Source organism: Patiria miniata, unplaced genomic scaffold, assembly GCF_015706575.1.
Source record: "Patiria miniata isolate m_02_andy unplaced genomic scaffold, ASM1570657v1 HiC_scaffold_1, whole genome shotgun sequence".
Lineage (NCBI taxonomy): Eukaryota > Metazoa > Echinodermata > Asteroidea > Valvatida > Asterinidae > Patiria > Patiria miniata.
The window spans coordinates 28,903,521-28,930,515 of record NW_024037047.1 but is presented as its reverse complement, the minus strand read 5'-3'; the positions used below and the strand labels follow the sequence as shown (position 1 = coordinate 28,930,515).

The 26,995-nt window shown below is 38.9% G+C and overlaps 2 protein-coding genes across 2 annotated transcripts; both read right to left on the bottom strand.

Annotated features, from left to right (window-relative positions):
- Window positions 1-3,389: 3,389 nt before the first annotated feature.
- On the bottom strand, window positions 3,390-14,578 carry LOC119732625 (zinc finger CCHC domain-containing protein 8-like). Its single transcript, XM_038206223.1, has 5 exons — window positions 14,372-14,578; window positions 7,472-7,514; window positions 5,432-5,506; window positions 4,327-4,432; window positions 3,390-3,452 (listed from the first exon to the last, which is right to left on the bottom strand). The coding sequence occupies exons 1-5, from the start codon at window positions 14,538-14,540 to the stop codon at window positions 3,390-3,392; spliced, it is 456 nt and encodes a 151-aa protein (XP_038062151.1). The 5' UTR covers window positions 14,541-14,578.
- Window positions 14,579-18,991: 4,413 nt separating this feature from the next.
- LOC119728031 (echinoidin-like) lies at window positions 18,992-22,262 on the bottom strand. The gene is made up of 3 exons (XM_038200115.1): window positions 22,199-22,262; window positions 20,826-21,056; window positions 18,992-19,866 (listed from the first exon to the last, which is right to left on the bottom strand). Exons 1-3 carry the CDS (start codon window positions 22,236-22,238, stop codon window positions 19,433-19,435), a joined length of 705 nt encoding a protein of 234 aa, XP_038056043.1. The 5' UTR covers window positions 22,239-22,262; the 3' UTR covers window positions 18,992-19,432.
- Window positions 22,263-26,995: the final 4,733 nt, after the last annotated feature.

Here is a 26,995-nt window from a genome sequence, read left to right as displayed (position 1 = left end):
ATGTACATGTATGTCACTGCTCAGTGTGCCGATTAAAGTACAGTATGTCACACCTTTAAGCTAGAGAATATGCTATAGAAACATAAACAGTGATCACAGCACATCTTGTCCTAGTTATAGAAATTGGGTTTTAAATTTTGTAAATTGGTATATATTGCAAGAGTATAGTCATTTCAGCTACATGTGTACATGTACTGGTAGTAAGTTGACCATGTACAAATTTGTAAAAAATTTATGAAACTTTATTGTGAATTTAATGCAAACTGTGTATGAATTTCTGCGCAATTAAAATATGTGTTTCTAAGAACACTATTCTTTAATATGTTTTCAGCCAAATGATTGAAATTACTGGATGCAAAATAATGTACATGTGTTGTAAATATATTGTATTGTAATGCATTTGTATGTGTATGCAATCTGCGAACACAAAGTTACTTCATTTTTTTTTTAATTACATGTACATGTAGTACCGATGTTCTCAATTAGAAAAACTTCAACATACATGTATTTGTCCTTAATTAATTAAATTAGATTTACATAGTCCAAAGTGTGACTTTTTCCCGTCCCTGTTACCTTGGCACTCTGTGATTTGTCATTCAAGTAAATTTTATGAAGAATGACTTCAATTGTTTTTATTTGTTTAGTAGGTGGTTGACTATTCATAATCTCTCTTGGAGGACAATTGCATTTTAAAATGTCAGATCTACATGTAACAGGGGCAGAAAAAATGTGGATTCTACATTTACACAATGACCTTTTTGAGGTTAAAGGGAATGAACGAAATTTGCTTTTGCTGCAATTTTCAGAAACAAATGGATTTGGAGGATTAGTATGTTATAGCAAATACTGTTACACTGACTTGTTTCACGTTTTGGGTTCGTAGATGCTGGAAAAAGCAAGAAGACCAATCGTATTCTTGTAGTCTGGTTCCCTGACCCCAATCAAGATGCAAGATGAAACGGAGCAATAGACTTTGGGGAATTGTAAGATCAGAGAATCAGTCTAGCAGGCTGTAGTCTTCACAGGTGTATAATCAATTGCAAAAAAAAATGCAGACAAACTAAATATGAAAATTAGGAGCACTTTTTGAAAAAAGCCAGTTTTCTCAAATGCTGGTCGACCAACTAGCGTTGGGAAAAAAAAAATTTCTTGAAAATGTCAGCACACCAGGAGCCACAACTTTACAGGATGCTTTCGACTGTCATCCCCTCACAATCCAGTGAGATATTTTGTGATAATTTGATCATTTCGTTGTTTGATGTTTGCAAATGTTGTATCTTCCCTTTAGAGGGGGTTATACAATGTACACAGCATCGGTGGTAACAAAAAAAAGTCTTGGGTCTGGAGCTCAAAATGAGAACCAAAGATTTAAAAAGGGATGCCCTAATTATGCAGATATCATTTTGAATTTGAAGCAAAGCTGTCCAAATTGTACAGACAATATGTAGTATTCATCCTAACTGTTGTAAAAGGTTAGGAGTAAAACTTGCTTTAAATTTGACTATATTTGACTTTTGATATTTGTAAATGTTATTGACAAATTACATGCACTCGCATATCGTAGCACCACTAATATTTTCGGTGATAGCTTCATTCTTCATAGCATCTGATAAAATTGGTCTTTACTAGTTTTAAAACAACCCAAACTTTTTAAACATTCAAATGTGCTGTTTTTATGATTTGTTCAGGATTTGAAAGAAAAAAACTCTCAGCTTTAATCTGAAATATCCAAAAACATAAAAATTCACAGATCACAGTTGCATTTTTTGGGGGTCACCCTGTATACTCAGAGTTATTCATTGGTGAATTGTAGGTTGTACTTTGTGTGAATAAGCCAGTTGTGTTATTTCAATGACCCAAGGTCATGCAGGATAACATTGCTGATGTAACGTTACGCGATGTTACGCGATGTTTCACACACGCCCATTCTGCTGGTACTTACATGCAAGCATTGTGCACCCGCATTCTTGTGCCTTTGGAACGTTCTATTAAAGTATTATTCCGAATAACTGTGACCCATACATGTATCATTGTGCGCATGCGCTGTTGAAATACCGAACTGGTTATTGTCAAAACCCTACGCCACTCATCAGGTCAATCCAAAATGTTACAAACTTAACCTGGTAAGGGAAAGTAGAAATGACTGGCAAGTCTTTTAATTGCTCTGATAAAGCTTTGACTGACTTTACAATGGGTGTACACAGTGGCATATCAAAATTAAAGGCAGTAAGTATGTCAATTGTCATGTTCTACATGTGCATAACCCCGGAGGACCGACACAAAGGGAGAACAACAAATCCTTTCAGTCCTTGGGAGTTGGGTCTTTTGTTGGATACAGTCCTCTGTACGTAGTTTGTGTGCTTAGTCTATGGGAGAGTGTTGTATTACAGCGACAGAGGGAAACACAAAGCATTGTCCTCGAGAGTATGGTAAAACACGACTGTATACGCATGCCAACAATAGATAATTTGTTAAGTTTGAATGCAGACTATTTTGAATAGTGTAATAACACACCTGTAGATGAAATAAAGAAGTTGAGCACCCAATTTCACCTTTTCAGTTTGTTTTATTGAGTTGTTCAATCTGCTCTTTTCTTCGATCCAAGACTGAACTCATGGTATTTTTTGCAGCAGGTTTAGAGGATGCATTGTGAAAATTCATGTACATGTACTGCACAAGGAAATGGAGCATGTTATGGTTTTCTTTCCAATAATGTTTAGCAGGAGTACCTCGTAAAAAAAATTAGTGAAACTGCCAAACATGCAGGAGGGTACATTACCCTCGAAATCACTGATTCTTGACACATGATTGCTGCTTCACAACTCTTATGATTACACCGGTTCCCAACCCCTTCCTTTTGAAGTCCTGCATGTAATGTTAAGGGAACCAGCCAACTTCTCAATATTTGAAAAAAAAACGTTCTCTCTCCTATTATAGACTAATTCTGCAAACAAAATTAGAGGCCTTTTTTAAGCTCTGGCAGGAACTTGTACATGTCACTTTGTGGTTAGCTGGTTGGTCGGTCGGTCGGTCGGTCGGTCAGTCGGTCTGTCCCCGGAAAATCGACAAAAACGGGCCCCCTAAGTTTCCCATAGAATATAAAGTTACCAATTGATGCCGTCGTCAGTAAATGCACTCTAGGCGAAACTTTTTGGAACACGCCCCTACATGTATGTCTCAATCGATACGCAGGCGCGTCTGTTTTGCATATGAAGTGAGACATTCTGGAACCTGGCCGGCCAGAGCTTATTGTGCACTGACACTCGCACTTTAATAGGTGGAACCCTGTTTACATGGAAAAGTGGGCATACCGTACGCATTCTCATAAGACAAGGCGAGTGCGCATTCTGATAACCCAATTGGTCGAAGGAGCTCGGAGTGTATGTGTTCTACCTGAGCGCGACTCGCACAAGCCTGGTACCACCTTGGAAAATGACTATCGCCAAGTAAGTCTAGATACATATTCAAATAACGAGCAATTGTTCTCACAAAAGCGCCCTCTTTTAGTTTACACATGGAGGGCATTGAACTTGTATTTCAAAAAAAAATGAAGAGACAAGTGCAAATGTACATGTACTTCTTAACTTTGAATTGGCACTGTAAGTGATAACGCATGTGACAAGTATTATTCCACCGTCGGTGTGTCATGTAATTTCCGACGGACAATTTCACTCATATTTCGTGTACATGTATGTATTTGTTACGTAACGGTAGTTGTGGGGTCCACAGTCACCACACACCAGTTGTACAATTTTGCAGGGCCCAAAAGCATTGTGGAGACACTTGAAAACTTCCTGCAACTTGGTACCAAATTTATCATCAATAGAAAACGGCCACAATGTGCTCCATGTTAGGGCACCTGGATTGATGTCTAAGGGAGTGTCATGGCCTAGCGGTTAAGAGCACCGGACTCATGTTCTGGTGTTTCAGAGGCAACAGTGACGTGGGTTCGAGCCCGCCGGCGGACACTTGTGCCCTTAAGCAAGGCACTTAACCATTATTGCTTCGTCCTTCGGATGGGACGCAAAGCCGTAGGTCCCGTGTGTTGTGTAATGCACGTTAAAGAACCCAGTAACACTTGTCGCTAAGAGAAGGGGTTGGCCCCGGTGTCCTGGCAGTGGCCGCAGCACCTCGTAAACCCTTATACGGTGCTACATAATGAGTCTCATATTTCTCTTGTACTTCATTCATCTAATAATAGACATAACTCCCAGTGCCTTGAGTACCTATACTCCGTTGCGATAATGCCTGAATAGGTTACTGCAACGTAACCATACAGATACAGAGAAGCCAAGCACCAGACTGTATACTCTACTTTTTACATACCTGGGGCATGGGCCTGACATCGTCTGGGATCCCGACTCCCCCCGCATCCCCATTTGTCTGTGATGTCAGTTGTTCAAAGAAGTCTTCAATCTCGTGCCTACAAAAGCTGCAAAAGAGGGATTTTGAAACGATCTGAAATGGCAACGCTACAATATTGCATTTGCCTAAAGGCAGCCCTTAGATACTTCTTTTGTTCTACATAAATGTTTATAGGTAAAAACACCAACTGTAAAACCTCAGGAATTCCAAATTTCAAAGGAAAATCTTTACAAAATCCTGGAATCAGGAGAATCCTGCCAAAATATCCTGAAATCAGAAAAAAAATCCTGGCAAAAAAATCATATCTGGAAAAATTCTGGCATACATTGTAACTCAGGAGTACATGTATACCTGAAGTATACCGTGACGATTAAAAATCATAGATTTATACACACAAAATAAAAACCATCTACCGTTCCGAACCCTACTGATACTTTTACTTCCTTTAATTAACCCTAATCCCTTGAGCACTTTTACTAGAAAGTACCCTGAATCCTCCAAAATTCACCAATTTTGTCCTGAAAAAAATGTTGGTGTCCTGAGTCCATCAGAATCCACCAGTGAGTCCATCAGGATCCACCAGTGTAGTCCATACATTGTACCTTGTACACAACAAACATTATTATAGCCAAGGAGTTAAACTGTTGAGATCCTGAATCCATCAAAGTCCCCCAACTGCTCAAGATGGAGGTATCCTGAATCCATCAAAATCCTGCAGTACAGCTAGGCTTACTGTCCTGAATCCATCAAAATCCCCCAACTTTTTTAATATGGAGGTACATGTATCCTGAATCTGTGGTGTGGATTTTGATGGATTCAGTTACATTAGGGTAAAGCATTTTTGCTTTAACCATTTAAGTACTATAAACCCCAGTTCAAAAAACCATAGGCACAGAAACTTTCAAGTGAGATCTAGCCCCATGTAAACTACGGTAGTGTGAGGGGTAATCAAGAATACTTTTCAAATGCCCCTGAGGGGTCATCTACGCGGTTTCAGCACATCTATTTCTCAAAAGCTAACGGTTTTTAAAACAAATTCAATGAATTGTTTACAAACAAAACTCACCAAATGGCATCATGGTTGAAAAAGAGTACTTGCGCCAATGGGGCATCCTGAACAGATCTTCCAGTCGTCGGGTTACTGTGAGACGACAAAATCAGAGAAATAAAATATGATACAGGTCTGAATGTTTACGAGGGAAATTCCCGACAGCAATTTCAGCAAATGACAAATCTACATGTATTTAAGGTTGTTCAGTTTACATTGTTCCATTTGTTGGATATGTAGGCCTAATGTGTACCGGTACCTTGGGAAAAAATAGTTTAAACTTAGGGGTCGTTAACAAATTTGTACAAGATGTGTCAAAATATGAGTAAGCCATTTGCGAGTTAAAGCTATAGTCCATCATTTGCAGCCATCCGAAAAGTAACTGGCGTAAATATTGTTGAAAAACAAACTTAGTTGAAAGATAGTAAGGGAACTAAACTCCCTGTGAAATTATTCTTTCTGGGAAGCTGTCATTTTGAAGTAATCAACGAAAGAAGGCATTTCCAACGGTGATTCTTAAGAAGCACCGTAGGAAAATTTAAATTAGTAGCTCGTTTTGTTATTCAGCGCAGCGCGCGCAAGTATTGGAACGACGCACACGCGCGCGCGGTTGTTATAATTCGTCGGATCAGTGCGCGACGTCGCGTATAGCTGCAATTCAAAACATGATTCAGTAACTTTTGATTTGAAATTGAGATCTTAGAATGCTGTTTTTCTCGGAATGTACAGCTGAAGCTTAGCTGAAACTTTATCAGGTTAGTTGCTTAGTATCCTTTATTAGAATTTGAACTCTTTTGTTGCTTCAAATGAACAAAATGCACAAATTACAAATGATGAACTATAGCTTTAAATTTGAATATAATCTGGAACGCTGACTCAATCAAATGCTTTGCACGTTTTAACTTTGCATTCTCCTGACCAAAGATACTGTTATGCCTTACGCTAGCAACCCCTAGCTCCGGCATGGTCTGGTGTCTTTATGCCATTCTCACCCGATGTGCACACTGCACAGTGCATTGGTGCCGAGCGTCTCTTACGTAAGTATGCCCTGAATCATGCGATTAGTAACAGTTGTCTTTAGTCTGGAGAATTCAAAGTTAAAATGTGCCAAGCCCTCTGAGCAAGTCAGTGTACCAGATGTTTTTTTTCAAATTTCAATCCCCACAAAGGGTATACAGTACATGTAGGTCACTCGCAAATGGCTTATTCTCAGCCAAGTCAAATGCAAGCTCACTTTTTACAATTAATATCAAAAGAAAACATTGTTTTGTTTTTTTAATTACAAATCTGTTTCTGTGAAGCACAGGTCTGAATATTCTCAAGGAAAAGACCAACCATTACCACACCATACATGTACAATGTTATCTGTCAGTCTGTCACAAACCTGATACAATGTACATATCACTATAATCAGCAACATCTGTATTTTCAGCTTTTTCCATTCTACCAAACAGACAGAAACATAATTTTAGGCTAGAACACTGGCATGCAATATTTCTACGGTCAATTTATAGTAAGCACACTTTTTAGTTGACCTAACCAAAAACAACAATGACCTCATTTGACCCCTAGATGACCTTTGACCTTACATGTCTCAAGTCATCTGAAATCCCCCTACCCAACAATTGTCACCAAGTTTGGTTGAGAGTAAAGTCTGATCTTTCATATGGCAGAACTTTTCAGTTTACCTATTAACCAAAGACAACAATGACCTCATTTGACCCCTAGATGACCTTTGACCTTACATGTCTCAAGTCGTCTCAAGTCATCTGAAGTCCCCCTACATTTTGTAATACCCCAAAGATTATACATTATAGTCACCAAGTTTGGTTTGAGATTGAAGTCTGACTTTTCATACGATAGCACTAAACAGTTAACTTAACCAAAATGCAACACACATGGACAGAAGGAATACACTATCGTAAGAGCCCCTTTTCTGGGATAAAGCCAGGGGATTAAAAAAGTAACAAAACCAGCTACACCACCAAGATCAACAAAAACAAACAAACAAACAAACACCCCAACAAACAAACAAACAAACGTTTAATTATCACTTACCCAGGATGGATGAGCAGACGCATTTGTCTTTTCAGTTCATGATGTATGATGATATTTTGTTAAGAAAAACTGTGACCAACGATTTCTGGCTAATACAGACCATTAATTCTTGCTTAATTGCTCTGTCATTATTAAACCAAAATGCAATTTCCGCAAATTCTCTTGAAAACTATCCGGACACACATGTGAGCGGTAGATTTTTCAGAATATTTTTAATTGTTTTTTTGTCTTCAAATTACCTGTTATTGTGAACAAGTTTAAGTGGTCTTAGGGAATGTCAAGAATGTGTAGATCTATTCAGAGTATTTTTCGTTCTCATTTGTATTCTCTTTACCAGCTTTTTGGGGCCTTATGTCCTCCAAGGTATGCAAAAATAATGCATACCGTATGTCAGATTTATACATGTGTAGAATTAGTATTTATCATTTCAACACCATTCTACACAATAAACAATCAAATCATCCTGATTTTGGTATTTGTGCTTGCAGCAGCAACCGGGTACGACGACCCAATGTTTTAATTACATCTTTCAATAATTCGAACCTTTAAAGACTTGATAGTATTTACAGAACTATCATCTATTATCTAGGCGTAAGAGCCTTTCATTATAGACACATTTAAGTGATCAATTAATTATACAGAATTATACCTGAGACAACACTCTTTTTGCAATTGTTATGATTAATTCTAATTATTCGTACCCCATTTGATATTATGTTTAATCTCATCGCTGTGATGACTACCAGGTACGACAGTGTTTTAATAACGGTCATTCAATAATTTGAACCTTAAAGACGTCTTGATGGAGACAATATTTACAGAACTAGGGTCTATCATTTAGGCGTAAGAGCCTTTCATTTATCATATTTGCGTAATCAATACTAGAATTAACCTTGAGACTTCCCTCCTCTTTACAATTGTCATGGTTATTTCTGAATAATCGTTCCACATTTGATATTATATTAAGGCAAGCTTTTCAGAATTATCTCTTTTGGTTTTGTACAATACCAGATATCTTCCGCTGAGGATAAATCACGCATACTATGGTGCATGTCTATTCAGACTTGTTTGCGTTCTGAACGCATTAGATCGCTAGAACAATTCTAGCATCTCATCTAGTAGATCTGATCTTTATGAATCTTACTGCCAACCTGTAAATCTCGTTTTATACCTCCGTCAGAAACTACTCCGACCATACCTTGATTGCCACTTGTGGATTTCATTTGAACCTTTAAGTTTCACAGAACTTTCCTTTAGGCTTCAGAGCCTTTAGCTAAACTTAATTGAATAATCGCAAGATACCACTCATCTATTACATTATGGCTGTTTCTGGAATTGTACCCCATCTAACATTGCTGTGTTGACTGCCAGATACGAAAAACCAAAACCATATTTGGAAAAATGGAAACGTACACCTGAACTATGCAAGACAACTCCTTCAGGCAAGGGTAGCAATGTTCGTCTCTTATAAATACTGTTTGAGACATTGAACAACTATGAAATTACAACCAGACTTAACAACTGTGTTAAAAATTGTGTGTTGTCGTTGCTGCTCGCAAGCGTGAAGTGATCTACCTTCAATCCAACCACACACACATTCCTGTGCCACTCCCTATTCAAATTACCCGCCCTTAACCACTCTACCGTGTCTCATTTACATATCAATGATAAAGCAGATTTATTCTAATTCGTCCCGGTACTCAACCGAATAAATCAATATTTATCATTTCAACACCATTCTACACAATAAACAATCAAATCATCCTGATTTTGGTATTTGTGCTTGCAGCAGCAACCGGTATGAACTATAAAGAACGGGTCTGTAATGCTGAATCCCCAAAAGGATTTAGATATTTAACATCATATTACAATCACTCTCTTGGATATATTAAAGTATCATTCTCTGTCTCTGATATGGCGTCCATGACGCTTGAACAGCCTGTTGGATATCTGCTTTGATAGCCGCTAAGACTCAAACAGCAGCATGGGGCTGCTCTGTGAAAACTCTAACCTTCCCTCTCAAACTCTCGAGTACTTCATCGGTTTATACCTCTATGAAATCACTTTATACTCTTCTTTAACATTTGTTTAAGTTTATGAACACAAAAGAAGGTCTTTATCTGAAGGGAAAACTTTGACTCACTTGACATACAATTCCAACATTGCAACTGTACATGTTGATAATAATTACCTCGCAATAATAACTGAATTCACATGGCCGAGTGCATGAGATAACACGTAAATACTTCAATTAAAGTGCGGCTAACTCACTGAGCCGATAGGACCCGGTATATGAAATAAGGGCCTTGACCAGGATTCTTATATGAAATAAGATGTGTACTGAACGGTCTTTACCCTATTTTGGCACTATCTCAGAAAGAATATCTGGTGTAATTGGATCTTTCTTTGGCTTAACCAGTGTTCTTGTCAGACCTTTAGCGCGGTGTATGACACCAGAGGGTCTTTGGTTGTATCATGGTCCCCAACTAGCCATGAGATGAACCCATGACATGACAGCTAAAGAGTTTGTGACTGTAGGTGCATGGTGATGTTGCAGAGTTCCAATATGGATCAGGTATAAGGCTACCATGTAAGGATCTGCGGGTAGGGATGGTATTCCGTGCAACTCTGCCCATTGTCGCCATCTCGTGAAGGATGATCTGTACTGAGAGACTGTTGATGAGGCTTGTGACTCGAGTAGCATGGAAAGCAGTTGACTGGCGAGACTATATCCAGCTCTTGACTTTTGGCTGATTGAGGACTCCGCTGCCTCCAATTATCGCTGTTGAAGATGAGCTTCCAAAAAGGAAATAACAAAGATTGTTACTTTAACGAGATTAAAATCATGCATCAACTTACTAAACACTTTCTTTATTAAGTGCATTTAGTTAAAAGCGCATTTCCCACTGCTTATTGCTACAACTATACTCTGAATACAAAAGAACAGCTTATTTGCCAAATCTGAATCATCATCCGCTGGGGATATCAATTGTAACGTTTACAATACCAAACATCCGCTGAGGATGTCACCATATTTTGGTGTAAGTCTGCTGAGACTGTCTTGTTTGCGTTCTGAACGCATCTCGTTATATACTTCTGTCAGAAACGACTCTGACCCTAACTTTATTGCCACGTAAACCACTAAACTTTAGTATGGTGATACTCGTGGCTTTCATATTAAACCAATGGGGTTATCTTGGCCAAGATTAGGCCAAATAATAAACTAGGCTGACCATGCATGTTTCCATAGAAGGGTTAACTTAAGGCCAATTTCACTGCCTTCGATTCTCTCCGAGTCGAGCTTCGAGTCTTCTCGCTATCTGACCGATGCCCAAATATTCTATTGAATCCCTTTTGTACTGCCAGTGCGTCCAGCGTCGGTGGAACAGTTTTGAAACTGGAGGAAATTTTTCTCCGAACAAGACTAGTGAACTTTGATGAGAAACAGATGTAAATACATCAGTGAAACGGGATTCTAAATACCTTTGGACTTTATACGAATCTCAAGTCAAGCCTACTAGAACTAAATCTTCTCTCTGGTTTTGAAGGAACTGGCAAACTCAATCATCGTCTAAAAGACATCTTGTATTTCTACACTTCTCCGTCTTCGCACTAGACAAAACCACTTTGCTAATCCAAATACATTCTCCGCTTAAGTTAAGCATGTGCTCTCTGACTTTCTGAAAGCAATTGTTATAAAATGGAATAAGCTGGCAAATCTCTAAACCATCGTTAAGCAAGTCATCTGTACATGACATGTATGCATAATTCTGCATTTCTCACCTTCTGAACCAACTTCTTCACCACTTCAACCCCGTTTTGAGCATTTTAGAACCAACCACTTTTGGTTTGAGCACTGTGCTCTCTATTCTATGGCTTTCTGAAGGAAACTGGAGTGTCCCAAACTGTCTTCTAAGACAACTCTCCTTGTTCTTGCAATTGCCCCTTTTTCCAGCGATCGTACTATTTTGGTACAATTTAAAGACACATATGATGGTAGGAATTGGAACAAATCGGAAAAAAAAAAAAATTATGTGAAACCCAGGAAAACCTGATTGGTCAAACGCTCACAAGGTGATATTTAAGATTTTCAGATCAAACTTCAACGTGAATCAATACGTTGTCAAGGAACAAAGAAATATGGGCGTATCACCAAATTTGACTGATTGATGCCAGGACTATCTACTCCCTTTTCGGACGACATTCACCTGTTGTCACTGAATTGAAACTTACAAAGGATTAATGATAAACGGCTTTATTATGGGTTTCCAACAAATTGTATATGGCAGAACATCGATTCAATCTAGGGCCTATATTTCGTCTCAACAAGTAGAGTGTGGGTTTTCTGAAATTGACCATTTTCTGAGACTGGTTACATCTTATAACAAAGAACTAGTGTAAAAGTCCCCACAATTCACGATGGGAAAGTAAATCTCCAGAACACTCTTCGTTCGGAACCAGAAATCTCTCCGTTCTCAAAAAATCATCTGTGAATTTCAACATCTGCAACTACATTTTTGCAAATTAAAAAGACTGTAATTTAACTTAGCTTCGTAAACTGGCTTTCTGCTTTCTGCTTTCCGATCTTCGGTCCATCTGCTATTGACAACTGTCTTGTCTTGATTGATACCGATGTAGGGGCGAGCTCTGTTGTCAGTAGCCTTGAATGTAATGTAGCTTCTTAAAATGAGATGTCGAATTGACTTTAGGAGAGCAAAACTGCCATCTCTCCCATTTGCTGATATAACGCAATGGAAGTACAGCGCCACAAAAATTGTGTGTTGTCGTTGCTGCTCGCAAGCGTGAAGTGATCTACCTTCAATCCAACCACACACACATTCCTGTGCCACTCCCTATTCAAATTACCCGCCCTTAACCACTCTACCGTGTCTCATTTACATATCAATGATAAAGCAGATTTATTCTAATTCGTCCCGGTACTCAACCGAATAAATCAATATGTCTATTCGGTGGAGCGCTAGTACAGAGTGGAGGGTATCATAGTTCCAGCGCTCCACTCAGTAGAGCTACGGTGAGAAAAAATGTTGCAACCTGGCGCCACTTTTTTTCTTCATATATCATCTCGATGAAGGTCATTCATTGCAAAAATGATAAGACATGAATCTTGGACTGAGAAAAATTTCCAATTTTGTTTGGGAATACAATTTTCTTGACTCTCCATAGCCTTTGTACACAATCGCTGGAGTGGCGTCAGGTTGCAACATGTTTTTCCCCCTAGGCCGGGCTAGTCTAGGCTACATAAATGTGGCAGATTTACTGGACTACCTCTGTAGATAAGGGCCACACCTGGAACATGCACCTGAAAATGTAGAACTTTGTCAAATTTGGATTTTGACATTTAGAAGTTATTTGTAGTTTATTTACGCTTTAGAAGCATACTCACCCTCTTTATAAAGCAATATGAAATTAGTCCCCCTTTTTTCAGACATCTTCTTTTCGTGCAATTTTATGTTGAATTAAGATACGCAAATGTGTGCAAATGAACCTGGAAATTACATGAAATAAAGATGTCTGAAGTGAAAAGGGGGGACTAATTTTCTGTCACTTTAAAGAGGGTGAGTGTGATTTTACATGAGCGTAAATAAACTACAAACAAAGTCTAATTGTGAAAATAAAAACTTGACAAAAATCTACATTTTCGGGTACATCATACATGTTCCAAGTGTGGGAGTAATTGCAGAATACCCCGCCACTTGGAAATACACCCCTAAATTCTCTGGCTACGAGGTTGGGATCACTGGAAAAGAAACAATTCGAGTCCATGCCAGCTACGCGGATACTGAGTGGGGGTCCATTATTTGAGAACGAAGCAACACAAAAGGAATGGGAGTTGCTGAAAAAAATTCGAAGTCCAAACCAACCACCCTGTTGGTGGCTACGCGGTTACGAAGTGGGAGTGCAAAGGAGCATGACGCATAGCTGACTGGGACCGTGAGTGCATAAAAACGTGCAAAATTACTACTGACGTTTTATTACTCACCATTCGGCTAATTAATGCCCACACAACACATACAGCATTTTTCAAGCATGTCACCTGCGAAATTTGAGACCTTAAATCCAATTTTAGGGCAAGTTTTTGGCAGTTCAAAAACCATCCACGTCATTCTCCATGCTCTAGAAATGGTTGTGTGATTCCCAAGGTGTTCTGGGTAGGTGTAGGAAGAGCCTTGCAGCTTACTTGTTTTTTAATCGATGGCAAAATGAACATAGCGCCCTCTGTTAAAAAATGAACCATTCTGCATTCACTCAGATCAACAAGAGGGCGCTGTTTTATCTACACGATGAAAATGTTTTAGCTGAGGAGTTTTTTTGCACAATGCATTGCAGTACACATCAACGTGATGTTTTGCGTTTGGATTTCGATAACTCCCTGCAAAATTAGAATTAAAAGCTGAATTTTTGGTGATGCAATGCTCACAACAGCAACTTTGCAGGGCAGAAGTTTCGGGGATTATTGAAGAAACTGTAGTGAGTAAGAAGCTTGCAAATTTGATTCACACTGGTTTTACTATGCAGCACAAACTTTTGCACGATATGGATACCTTAAGTTTTGGGACTCTCATACACAGTATTGAGAGTCCCAAATTTTCGGACTAGATGCATAGTACAAACAAGTAGCGCTGAGAATGTTTATTGAGGTCAACCAACCGTGACCTCGTAGCCGGCTACGAGGTGGATAGATCGAGTGGCGGGGTATTCTGCAATTGTGCCCAAGGGCAAGTGTGGCCCCCTTTTACGGAGCGCCAGTAATGGCAGTATTGGCCACATTTATGGGGCTACACCGTAAACGGTTTCAATCACTTTCTTTTCAATTTCATCGAGAGTGCATTTATTGTCCGAAAACTGGACAAGGCTATCGTCCCAGCATTAAAAGGATATTTTCTTGCTTCAGCTCATCTATTTCGTCCTTCATCTGTTTAACAGTTTCGCTGTGGTCATCGTCTTGGACATTATCGTTCTCAGTCTTAGGTTTTGAAGTCGCTGTATCACAAAAATCCTCGAAGAGGGACGCGTTGCCAAAAATGTCACCCTCCTCATAGCCGGCCATGTTGTCGATTGAAAGAAAGAGCCGACGACTGTTTTTCACACCTAATACGAGTATACAGCAAATGTCACACCATTCGAGTGCACAAAATGTATGTACAAGTAAATGACAGTACGTGAATAAAATAGCCGTCGTATAGTACATCTAGGTGAAGACAATGGAGGGCGCAAAACATAAACACGGGGCACGAGCACGAGATCGAGCCGGGATTTAAAAAAAAAAAAACGAATTTACTTACATGTATTTAAGTTTAACTCACGTCAAAGTAAAACGTTTAAGTTTAATATTCGTTCAAGTTTATTATTTTGTCATTTATTTTATTGCTTTGTACTGTTTACCGTCACTTGGGATGCCGTCAAGTTTGGAGAGCGTCCGGTGCATTACGGACACACTCTCGCAAAATGTGGTCCGGCAGCTTTCTATACAAAAACCTCGTTGGCTCGGGGTTTTGTACGTAAACCTTATCAGTCAGCCGATCACGCTCAATTGACTTCGGCCAAACCGCAGTCCCATCATAAGAAATAAGTTAACAATGTTAACTGGACCATTTTTTCCAAGAATGTGTCTCTAATGGGAGCAACATCTTGGTGAACTTACTTCAAACATTCATTCATATAATCCCCGCAGTGCCACTAGGAAATATCTGTATGTTAATTATTGTAGAACGACATTGTCCAAAAACAGTGTTGTCCAACGTGGCACTCTATATTGGAATAGTCTGGATAACTCTTTTAAATCATCACCCACTCTCTCTATTTTTGCTAGAAAACTAAAAAATCAAATTTTAATTGCATACTAAAACAATGTAATAGGGATAATAACAGCCCTGATTACTGTCTTACACCAGTGTTTGTGCTCTGTCTTTCCATGTATGTCTGTCACTTGTCTGTCTGTCCATAGGCTGGGGAACAAAAGCTTATGCTTCACCCTGGACCTAGATGCTGCCATTTTCACTATTGTAAATATATATATATTGTAAATATATATATTGTAAATATATATATATGTACATGTATTGCCAATTTGAATATATAACATTATGTATCGTCCTTTATGCAGCATCGAAATAAATGTATGTATCTCATATCTCTCATAACGTATAGGGCTTGACGCCGTGGTTCAACGTGGATCACGGTCTGGCCAAACGAAGTCGGCATTAAGGGAACATAAATAAAACACAATTTGTTGAAACGATAACTCAAGAACAACACAGTGAACTGAATTGAAATTTCGTCCAATAATTGTTCTGGATATAGGACACAAACTTTATGAAAATCGACGGGAACACTCGAAGAAAAAATTTAATATGATTAAAAGAAAATACAGTTTATTAATCGCGAAAATTTCAATTCGAATTCGACTCACTTTTAATGGAACAAAAATAAAGCACTCATTGTGGAGACGATAACTCAAGAAAAACACATTGTACTAGTTTGAAATTGCGTCCTATAATTGACTGTGATATACAACACAATCCATTCGAAATTTGACAAAAACCGTTGAAGAAAAAAATTAATACAACAAAAACAAAAACTGCACTGTGTAAGGGCACTCCCGTACATTTTACCAACATCAATTTCTTCCAAAAGAGGGCGCGCTATATTACTGGTCACCACCGTAAAGACTTCTGTCAATGTGGATCGTGATCTGCCCAAACGAAGTCGGCATTAAGTGAACAAAAATAAAACACACTTTGTGGAGACGATAACTCATGAACAGTGGCGTCGCCAAGGGGGGGCCAGGGGGGGGGGGGGGGGGGGGCACGTGCCCCCCCCCCCCTGGAAAACCTTGTGCCCCCCCCCGAGTGCCCCCCATCAAATGCTGGTGCCCCCTATCCTCTGCAAAATTCTGCGCGTTGTTAAAATCATTACCTCAAAAATAGCAATTTCTTGAGATATCTTCAGATCGAATTTAGCATCAAATGTGGCACCATTTTGCATCTAGCCCATCCTCCGTATGCGAAAATTTTCCAAAGGGGAGGGGGGCAGCCCCTCCCCTTAAACCCCTCCCCCAGGACGGCGATCCGTATCCACCTTAGAGCCCCCCCCCCATCAAATGCTGGTGCCCCCCCTGTAACCCCCCCCCCCCCCCCCCCCCCCCAGACTGAAAAGTCTGGTGACGCCACTGCTCATGAACAACACAGTGAACTGAATTGAAATTTCGTACAATAACTGTTTGGAATATTTGACACAAATGTTTCGAAAATAAACGGGAATTCCTGAAGAATATATTTAATATTTAAAGAACATACCGTTTATTAAAATTCAATCCGAATTCAAGCGAACAAAAATAAAGTACTTTGTGGAGACGATAACTCAAGAAAAACACTTTGCACTGAATTGAAATTTCGTCCAAAAATTGTTCTGGATATAGGACTCAAACGTTTTGAAAATCGACGGGAACACTTGAAGAATAAATTTAATGTGATTAAAAGATAAAACAATTTATTTATCGTGGAAATTTCAATTTGAATTCTATTAACTATTATTGGAACAAAAATAAAACATTCATTGTGGAGACGATAACTCAATAACAACACAGTGCACTGAATTGAAATTTCGTCCAATAATTGACTGTGATGTAGGACTAAATCGTTTTGAAATTTGACAGAAACTGTTGACGAAAAACATAAATACAATAAAAACTACAGTGAGTAAGGGCACTCCCCTACTTTTTATCAACATCAATTCCTTCCAAAAAGAGGGCGCGCTACATAAATACTTGGCCCAATTTCACGCGCTGCTTAAAAGTTAGCAGAAAAGTTGTGTTTAGCATAGCAGAAAAATTTGCTAACCACGGCGTGTGTGTGCTAACGGTCGCGCGTGCATGGAGATTTCTATTGTTACGTCACTGAGTTAAGCAATTTTTTCCTCTGAAGTAAGAGTGCCTTTTGCTGTGCTTACTGCTTACGGTCACCATGAAATAGACGGAGGCTCTGTTAGCAGAAAATCGTGTGCTTAGCAGCGCCATGAAATTGGGCCCAGCTGGTCACCACCGTAAAGACTTCTGTCAACGTGGATCACGATCTGCCAAAACGAAGTCGGCATTAAGTGAACAAAAATAAAACACATTTTGTGGAGACGATAACTCAAGAACAACACATTGCACTGAATTGAAATTTGGTTCAAAAATTGTTCGGAATATATGACGCAAATGTTTTGAAAAATCAACGGGAACTTCTGAAGAATAAATTTAATATGATTTAAGGAACATTCCGTTTATTAAAATTCAATCCGAATTCAAGCGAACAAAAATAAAGCCCTCTGTGGAGACCATAACTCATGAAAAACCCATTGCACTGAATTGAAATTTCGTCCAATAAATGTTCTGGAAATAGGACTCAAACATTTTGAAAATAGACGGGAACACTCGAAGAATAAATTTTAATATGATTAAAAGAAAATACAGTTTATTAATCGCGAAAATTTCAATTCGAATTCGAGTCACTATTATTGTAACAAAAATAACTCAAGAAAAACACATTGTACTAGTTTGAAATTGCGTCCTATTATTGACTGTGATATACAACACAATCCATTCGAAATTTGACAGAAACCGTTGAAGAAAAAAATTAATACAACAAAAACAAAAACTGCACTGTGTAAGGGCACTCCCGTACATTTTACCAACATCAATTTCTACCAAAATAGGGCGCGCTACACAAAAACTGGTCACCACCGTAAAGACTTCTGTCAACGTGGATCACGATCTGCCCAAACGAAGTCGGCATCATAGTGAACAAAAATAAAACACACTTTGTGGAGACGATAACTCAAGAACAACACAATGCACTGAATTAAAATTTGGTTCAATAATTTTTCGGTATATATGACACAAAAAGGTCGAAAATCAACGGGAACCCTTGAAGAATATATTTAATATAATTTAAAGAACATAGATAACTAAAACAAAACCCATTGCACTGAATTGAAATTTCGTTCAATAATTGTTCTGGATATGGGACTCAAACCTTTTGAAAATCGACGGGAACACTTGAAGAATAAATTTAATATGATTTAAAGGACATACAGTTTATTAATCGCGAAAAAAATCAATGCGAATTCGAGTCACTTTTAATTGAACAAAAATAAAGCACTCTTTGTGGAGACGATAACTCAAGAAAAACACATTGTACTGAAATTGCGTCCCATAATTGACTGTGAAAATTAATACAACAAAAACAAAAACTACAGTGTGTAAGGGCAATCCGGTACACTTCACCAACATCACTTTCTTCCAAAGGGGGGAATCAATAGGAACCTGAAAAATCAAACTACCTTCCGTCCGTTAATCTCAAATATACCAAACTTGGGAATTCGTCCAACTAATTCCACGTCATTAACGCTGATTTAACGCATGCCCGAAGACTGTGCCACACACGCGACTACGCACACACAAAATGATTAATATCCTTGAAGAAGTCTACTTTTTTTTAAAATCAATGTATTGGCCCGGGTCTAATGGACTGCATTTTACGTTTGCTGCATACTTTAGAACATGCTGGTCATAATTATAGCAAACATTAAGGGACGGTGTTCGTTTGTTTTGTGTTATACATGTACGTCTATAATGTATAAATGTATCCTACATTTTAGTGAGTACTGTTTTACTTCTTTCGTGCACGTTTTGCTATATGCTCAATGCAGGCAGCATCCCATACATTATGTACACAAAATAAAAAGTCATTAGTGTGCATAGATAAACCTAAATATTGTGAATATAATGTGCATACATGTCCAGTGGCTAATATTCGTTAGGAAAAAGAATCGAAAAAGATGAAAATCACACGGATGCTAACTTGAAAAATGTTTACTGTCATAAGTTTATTTGTCTAATTTTTTATTCAAATAAACCTCGAGTGAAAGTCCTTGCCCAATTGAAAACAAGAAAACCCACTAATAAGCAGGCATCTTACAAACAAAAGGGGCAGTATTGTAACATGGCCAGTCATTCCAGTGGTTACCATACCATAACACGGTGCACTTTTCTGCCCCCCTAGATGGCTCCATTGGCGGTTTCCAATCTTCGAACCCGCTCCCTACTGACCCATCCAGCCACCGGTAGGTGTCCCCCGAAGCGAGCCGATCGTACCCGATCCATAGGGCGATGTTGCTGGTCGACTGGAATACTGCCGCGTGGTACCGCCGCAGAAAGGCGTTCTCCTCGGCGCTGTGGACCGACGCCAGGTGGGTCGATTTCCCCTGGGTGGCAAGATTGCCGCAGTACTTCTCGGCCTCAAGATATGCGAACCTCAGGTTGATAATCAGGTAGCAACTGAGACCGAAGGACTGCCAATGCTCCGACCCCGGCAGAGTGGCACAGAAACGAGCTATCGGCAGAAAAGAAGGGGGACCTGTTAGGCCAAAAAAAAAACAATATTCGGTCTCTGGTCAGACCAAAGTTCCGGAATTGACGCGGCCACGCTTTTTTTTTTTCCCCTCTTTTTTTTTTCTTCAAGCGGTGTCCTCCATAATTTGCCTTGGTGCTTTCGATCATTTGCCTAGGTGCAATTTCCCATTCCTTGGTGCTCTTTGGTAAAAAAAATTGAGGAGGTGCGGAAATAGAGGGCGCTGTTGGAGCTACCGCGGAACATTTTGGAAAAAAAAAGATCGACGCGCATGATTAAAATCGATGCGCGCGCTGACCAGAGACCGACTAATTTTTATTTTGGCCTTACCGAATAAAAATCAAAACTTGGTGGAGCTCCTAAACGGTGCCTGGGCGGGGAGGTCGCAGTCGCAGGCTTGAATCCCGCTCTTGCCACTTGCCAGCAATATATAACATTGATCGTACACCCGCTTGCGGTGAAACTTTTGTATGCTTTGCATTGGTCGGTCGATTGGATAGTTGTTCGGTTGGATTCATGTTTATTTATTTTTTTACCTGTTTGTTTGCTTGCTTACTTACTTTATCTTTCTTGCTTTTTACAAAAGATCTGTTAGAGCCTATTAGAGCCATTGTGCATAGAAAAAACAGAAACCACCCCTCCCCCTCCTTCATCCTCCTCCCACTCCCCCCCCCCCCTAAAAAAAACACGACCGAACTGGGCCGCCCCTGGCAGTGATTTAGCCGAGGTCAATGTTTCAGAGGTATTTGGGGCGATGGGCATTAGGCATATTTAAACACAAAAGCTTCTTTTATGGGGTGTCTTCTACAGATTCTAGAGGTGGAATGAGTCCAGTACGCCTACCCCATCACCCGACCCCCTTTCATCCACGTGGCGTGCGTCCTATATACCCCTCTTGGTTATACGCGGTTAAATGCGGCCTATATAATGTTCCGCCATACCTGTGCAGTTAAAGAAGGACCAAATCTCTTCGGCGTCCTCCGAGAGAAGCAGGTCCCCACCGCGAGAGAGCGGTGAGAACGCCGGGGCCGCGGTGGTAATTTCCCCGCCTAGCCGTACGGCGGTGCACCGGCAGGGATCGGCCACTGGTAATCCCCACTGTAGGGAATTCACTGCCACATCGAAGCCTCGCCCAGCGTAGCACACAATAGCAAAGGATGATCCAACAATGTCTGGGTCGAAATCATATAACGAGATGCTAATAAATAGTCAACATTATAGGTTGGGACGACGTTTGGACTATTTTATGCCTCGAACATTAAAAGGGCAGCGTGAATTGCGAACTTCAACATTTGTTGTAAAAAGATCTATAAGCATCTGAATTGATAGACCATGTGCCTTGTGACGTCATGCCGACAGGCATCCGGCGGGCAACCCAAACATGTTGATGAAAGTTGGCACCGCGCCACTACAGTATTCATCAAAATATCATACAATTTTGGTTGAAAATAAATTCCCATATTAACTGAAACCGTTTCAATAAATTTTGTGCTGAACAAGAAATTACTTTCATAAGTGTCCTGTCATGCATAAAGACAGATAGTGTGCACACGTGCAAACTGTGCACGTACATTGTAATTATGCCATGTACACATAACGTTTGTACAATGTATTATGAATACTTTAAACACCACCCACCATGGGTGGCAAATTTTCACCACAGTTTCCGAAATCCTCACACTGTAATTCCCATCTATGTTAAAGGGAATATACAACATTTGCAAACATCGAAAAAGAAAAATAACACATTTTTACGAAATACCTTACTAGGATGTTGATAAATGACAATCAAAAGCATTTTGTAAAATTATGGCACCTGGTGTGAAGTCATTTTCAAGAAAAGTAGTATTTTGTACAAATTTCCAACGGTGGTCGGCCGATAAACCTAACTATAAACCTAACTATTTTTCAACTACTGCTCCAAATTTACCATTTCTTTCAGTCCAAATTTTGTTTGCTATTGGTTACATGTTCCTGAACGAGTGCAGGCCAGCTAGATTGGTTCCCTTACCTTACAATTTTCCGGCATCTGTAAATTGATCCATTTCAACTTTAGTGGAGTCAGGGAACCAGACTACTTGAACATTTTTGTTTTTCTTGGTTTTCCCAGCATTTATGAACACAAAACTTGAAACATGTCAGTGTAACAATATTTGATCTATTATACTAACCACTCAAATAGTTCATTTATGAAAATTACAGCAAAAGCCAATGATGTACATTCCCTTTAAGCTTCTTCCAAAATCCAACGTAAATTCTGTAAATGCAGAACTTTTCTCAAAATGTTGATAGTTAAAAAAAAAACAATACTCACCTAGAGAGAAGATAACAAGAAGCGTCCCCTTAATTCTCATTTTCTGTAAGATAAGAATAAATTTTGAAACGTCCTCTTAAGTATTTTGCCACCATCAATCCTGGATGGGCAAAAGATATGTACACTCGAAATGTAATATATAATACAACATTTACAAATTATAAAAAAAAAAAAAATGACCTTGCAGTACCTCACTTGACTGTAAGTGAGTAATATGCTCAAGCATCTTATTATTCATAGCACCCGATGTGCTATCATTTCTAAGTAAAGTGGAATTGTTGTAAAATGCCGGGCCTAGTTTGTCGAACTTAGTTCTGATTTTGTTTCTAATCAGTTACACATCTGCGAACGGGTGCAAGCCAGTTAGTCTGAATCCTCGACCTAACAAATTCCTCACGTCTATAAATTGCCCCGTTTTGTCTGAAGTAGGGTCGGGGAACAGGCTACACGAACAAAATGTTTACTTATCCCCCCCCCCGAACATATATGACGACAAAACTTATAAAAGGTCTGCCAGTGTATACAATGGTTGCTATAACATACCAACCCAAAATCCATCCATTTCTGAGCAATACAGCAAAACTCATTGTTGTGCAAAAGACAAAAAGTCATTACCCATTCTATTTTAAACATAATTTCGCAGAATTTCAGATGGCTTAGTCATTAAAAACAAAACGAAAACCTAATCACGTAATGGACAGTGAAGGACAAACGTTGTTTTTGTTTCGTCGTTTTTTGCTTCGAACAAATATTGCACTATAGTACGCCCATACCAGAGAGCAGTTAAGGTTTCTCATCAAATTTGAAAGGTTTGATCATTTTGCAGTCGTAACGATGCAGTTAAGTGGTGTATCTTGCCAGACTGACTGCATGTGGCAGTTTATAAAAGGAAATTATATAGCGCAGGCATTCGAACCCGGCGTGGTAGTAAAATCCCCACTCCTAACAGATCACACGAACGATAATATAACTAGAGATTTACGTTTGTTGAGTTACAAACGCTGGGTGGTCGGGCATTGAACTTTATCATGGGACATTGCCCACTTAATTGAATATTTTCATATCAGAACAGAAAAAAAATCTCAAAATGTATCCTTTTCCAGAGGAACAATTGGTTTTAAAGTGAAAAAAAACCCCGCCTTTTTGGTTGTATAAATGTTAGTGTACATTTATTACACGTCCACGTCACTTCCGGTTTGATGACGTCATCAGTTAAAATGTGTAAACTCAATATTGGTTTAAGACAGGATTAATATTCATCATTAAGAGAAAAGAACTTCTGAAAGTATAAAAAATTCGATGAGTTTATAAGTGTAGACTATGTATTGTAACACCCCGACGATTTGGAAGCCCAAGGTCCATATTGTATCGGATATCATTATTTGTACTACGAACACGAGTCATTGCGTACGGATCAAATGACGGATATGAATGTAAAGGGAAAAAAGTGATCACTTTCAAATTCTTCCTTCAATTCTGGACTGATGACGTCATGATTCTGAAACCTCGCAAAGTCATTGGCGGTTGTACAAAGAATATCTAGGGGCAATTGTGTAAAATTGTGACGAATGTTTTTTGTTTAAGTTTCAACTTTGCCGCCCTTAATTTCAGATGATGACGTTTTCAAGCTAATGTTTGTGTTTGACATTTCCCATTAATCATTTTCATAATTTATATAACTGTATAGTAAAATGCTTCCGTTTTCAAGTTAGGCCCCTATATTCAATTCTCATTGAATTTCTGGTAACACGGGAAGTAAAGGTCTAAAGGTTTTTTGTCCGGGAATCAAAAGTATTGCCTGAGGCTGTGAGGCAATATGTACAATATCAAAAAAAAATGAGAACGTCACTCTTTTTCTTTGTAAAAGGATTGATTCAAGGTATCTTTTTTTTTCAAATTTTGACCTTAAATCGCTAGCATTTGATACTTGACGACGTTATGATGACGTCATATTTTTTTTCGCATCTTAGGACCAGGGTTTAAGCTCATACCAGCTATTTTATCGTCATCCCAAGAATTGTTTGGAAGAAAAGGTTTCTGTTGGCATTTAGAATTCACCTAACTTTGACCATCTGGAAACCCCGGAAGTAAAGGTCAAGCGAACTCACGTCAAAAAACAGTTCATCAATGTATGGTTTATCCATATGGGTTTATCAGATCACAAAGTACGAACCTTGTTTTTTCATGTGCGAAAACACGCCGCAACTATGCGGAAAAGAAAAACAATCTGAACGAAAACAAAGGCTTATCCAAAAATCAGAACAAAAAAACGAAGGCTTTACCGAAACTATGCGAAAAAAGCCAATTAATAATTTGAACCATTTTTAAAGTTTCGGCTAGAGCTTCTACCTGCACTTGGTGGTCGGTCGGTCAGTCTATCTGTCTGTCTGTCTGTCTCCGAAAATTGACCCCCAAAAAATGACAATAAAAAAATGACCCCAAAAAATTTACCCCAAAATATTTAACCCAAAAAATTGACCCCAAAATACTGACCCAAATTAATTGACCAATTGACCAAATGCTGTCGTCATAAAATACACTCTTGTTAACGGTTTTCGGAACACCGATGTTGTTTCAATGTAAATGGAGGCAAAATACATGTTTGTGCAGTTATGTTCTAGTCACGTGATATTTATTACAAATCGCTATAAATCTAGGTATTTATTTTATAAGTATGGTGTTCCATATGTGCCATCGGCGTCGCACTGTTGGGCGTCGCATTTTTAAGCTCTGGCAGGGATCATTTTGATAGATTTCGTTCAACTTAGACTTTCATGCGAGACGGCCAACGCTAATTGTGCACTCGCACTTGTTAAAACTGCGATCGGGCTCGGGGCTGTGTGCCCGATCACACAAGAAGATTGTCAGATTATTCACATCACACCAAAACGGTGATCGGGTCGTACCCGATCACCCAACAAAACCATTCAATTTTGTGCCAACGCAGAATTATAACAAAACTTGGGTGACGTTATGGCCTCTATTTCATTAGCATCTTGAAAATGCTTCATTGGCGAGGCCTATCTGTCCGTATATTACTTTTATTTATGCTGCAAATAGGGTCCAAATGATTGTTAACAGCTATCATTAATGTTACAACGCAGCAACTCCGTGAAAATACACAAAAGGAGGCAAACCAATTAACTGCCGTCTCTCTTCCTTGTCTTCTCCCTCAAAATGTCAGTTAAGCATCGATGAAAAAAAAACCCAATGAAATACCATTAACATTTTCAATGTCTAGTTCACTGAAGCGCGAAAGCAACATGAACAATTCGAAGCAGCTTTGTACTTTTTATCACAGAGTACGCGTAACCCTTGGTGTATTAGTCTGGTACGCACGAACGATGGCAATTTCTATTCAAGATATAGGGAGGGGAGTCAGGGGACACCAGTTTAGTAAGAGGAATCTCGGGAGGAGGGAGGGGTCGGGGGATGAGTTGTGTTTTCAACGTCACAAATCAAGAATAAACTAGAGATTTGTGTTTGTTGAGTTACAAACTATATGTGATAGGTTAGAAAACTGTTTCATTTGACATTCACCCAGTTGTGAATATTCTGAAGACGAAACAGAAAAAGGATCACAAAATTCAGCCTTTCCCGTGGAACCATTTCTTTTAATTTGAAAATAAAATACATCCTTTGGGTTTGGTACATTTCAGTATACAGGTTACACGTATTCATGGCATTTTCGGTGTGATTACGTCATCAGTTACACTGTTCAAAGTGAATATTGATTTAGTTCAGTGATTTATACATATTCATCATCAAGTGAAAAAAAAAACTTGTGAAAATATAGAAATTATAAGGAATTTTTAATTGATGTACTAATAACATCCAACCTCCGGTTTAATGACGTCACGTACAGAATTTGGAAGCCCAAATGTCAGTATGCTACAAACATAGTTTGTAGACACGCATCCAATAATGGATTGAATTCTGAAACTGAAGGAAAGAAAACTGATCATTTTCAAATTCTCCCTAAATTGACTTCTGGTCTAATAATGTAATTATTCTGAAACCACGCAGGGTAATTTTTGTTTGTCCAAAGAATATGTAGGGGCGATATGGTAAAATTTTGACACATGGTTTTCAAATTCAATTTTTGTTGAATGTCTTTTATGTTCCCCTAGAGGGCGCCCTTTTAGGAGATGACGCCATCATGCTGTTTTTTGCGTTTCACTTTTCTCGCTTGACACTTCCGTGATTTGTTCGTCTGCAGTAAGATATTTTCGTTTTCGAGTTATATTCAAGTTCCATTGCACTTTCGGTAACACCGGAAGTAAACGTCAAAAGGCTTTGTGCCCGGGAATCCAAAATATTGCCCGAGGCACTGTCTAACCGATCACAAACAATGACAACGGCACTTCATTTGATCAGTTATAGTTCAAAGTAACTATTCACGTTTTGACCTTAAATCGTTGTAATTTGATACTGGTGACGTCACGATGATGTCACAAAATGTATCTTTGGACCAGGGTTCAAGTTGGTATTTTGATTTCACCTAATTTCGACCTTCTGGTAGCACCGGAAGTAAAGGTCAAGCGATTTCGCGTATATACACGGCAAACATAACACTGTTTATCAATGTGACGAATACCCCGCTTAATTTTCATTAGTTTCCTTAATCTGTATTAGTTCCTTTAATCTGCATTAGTTCCTTTAACCTGTATCAGTTCCTTTAACCTGTAGTTCCTTTAATCTGTATTAGTTCCTTTAACCTGTAGTTCCTTTAATCTGTATTAGTTCCTTTAACCTGTAGCTCCTTTAATCTGTATTAGTTCCTTTAACCTGTAGCTC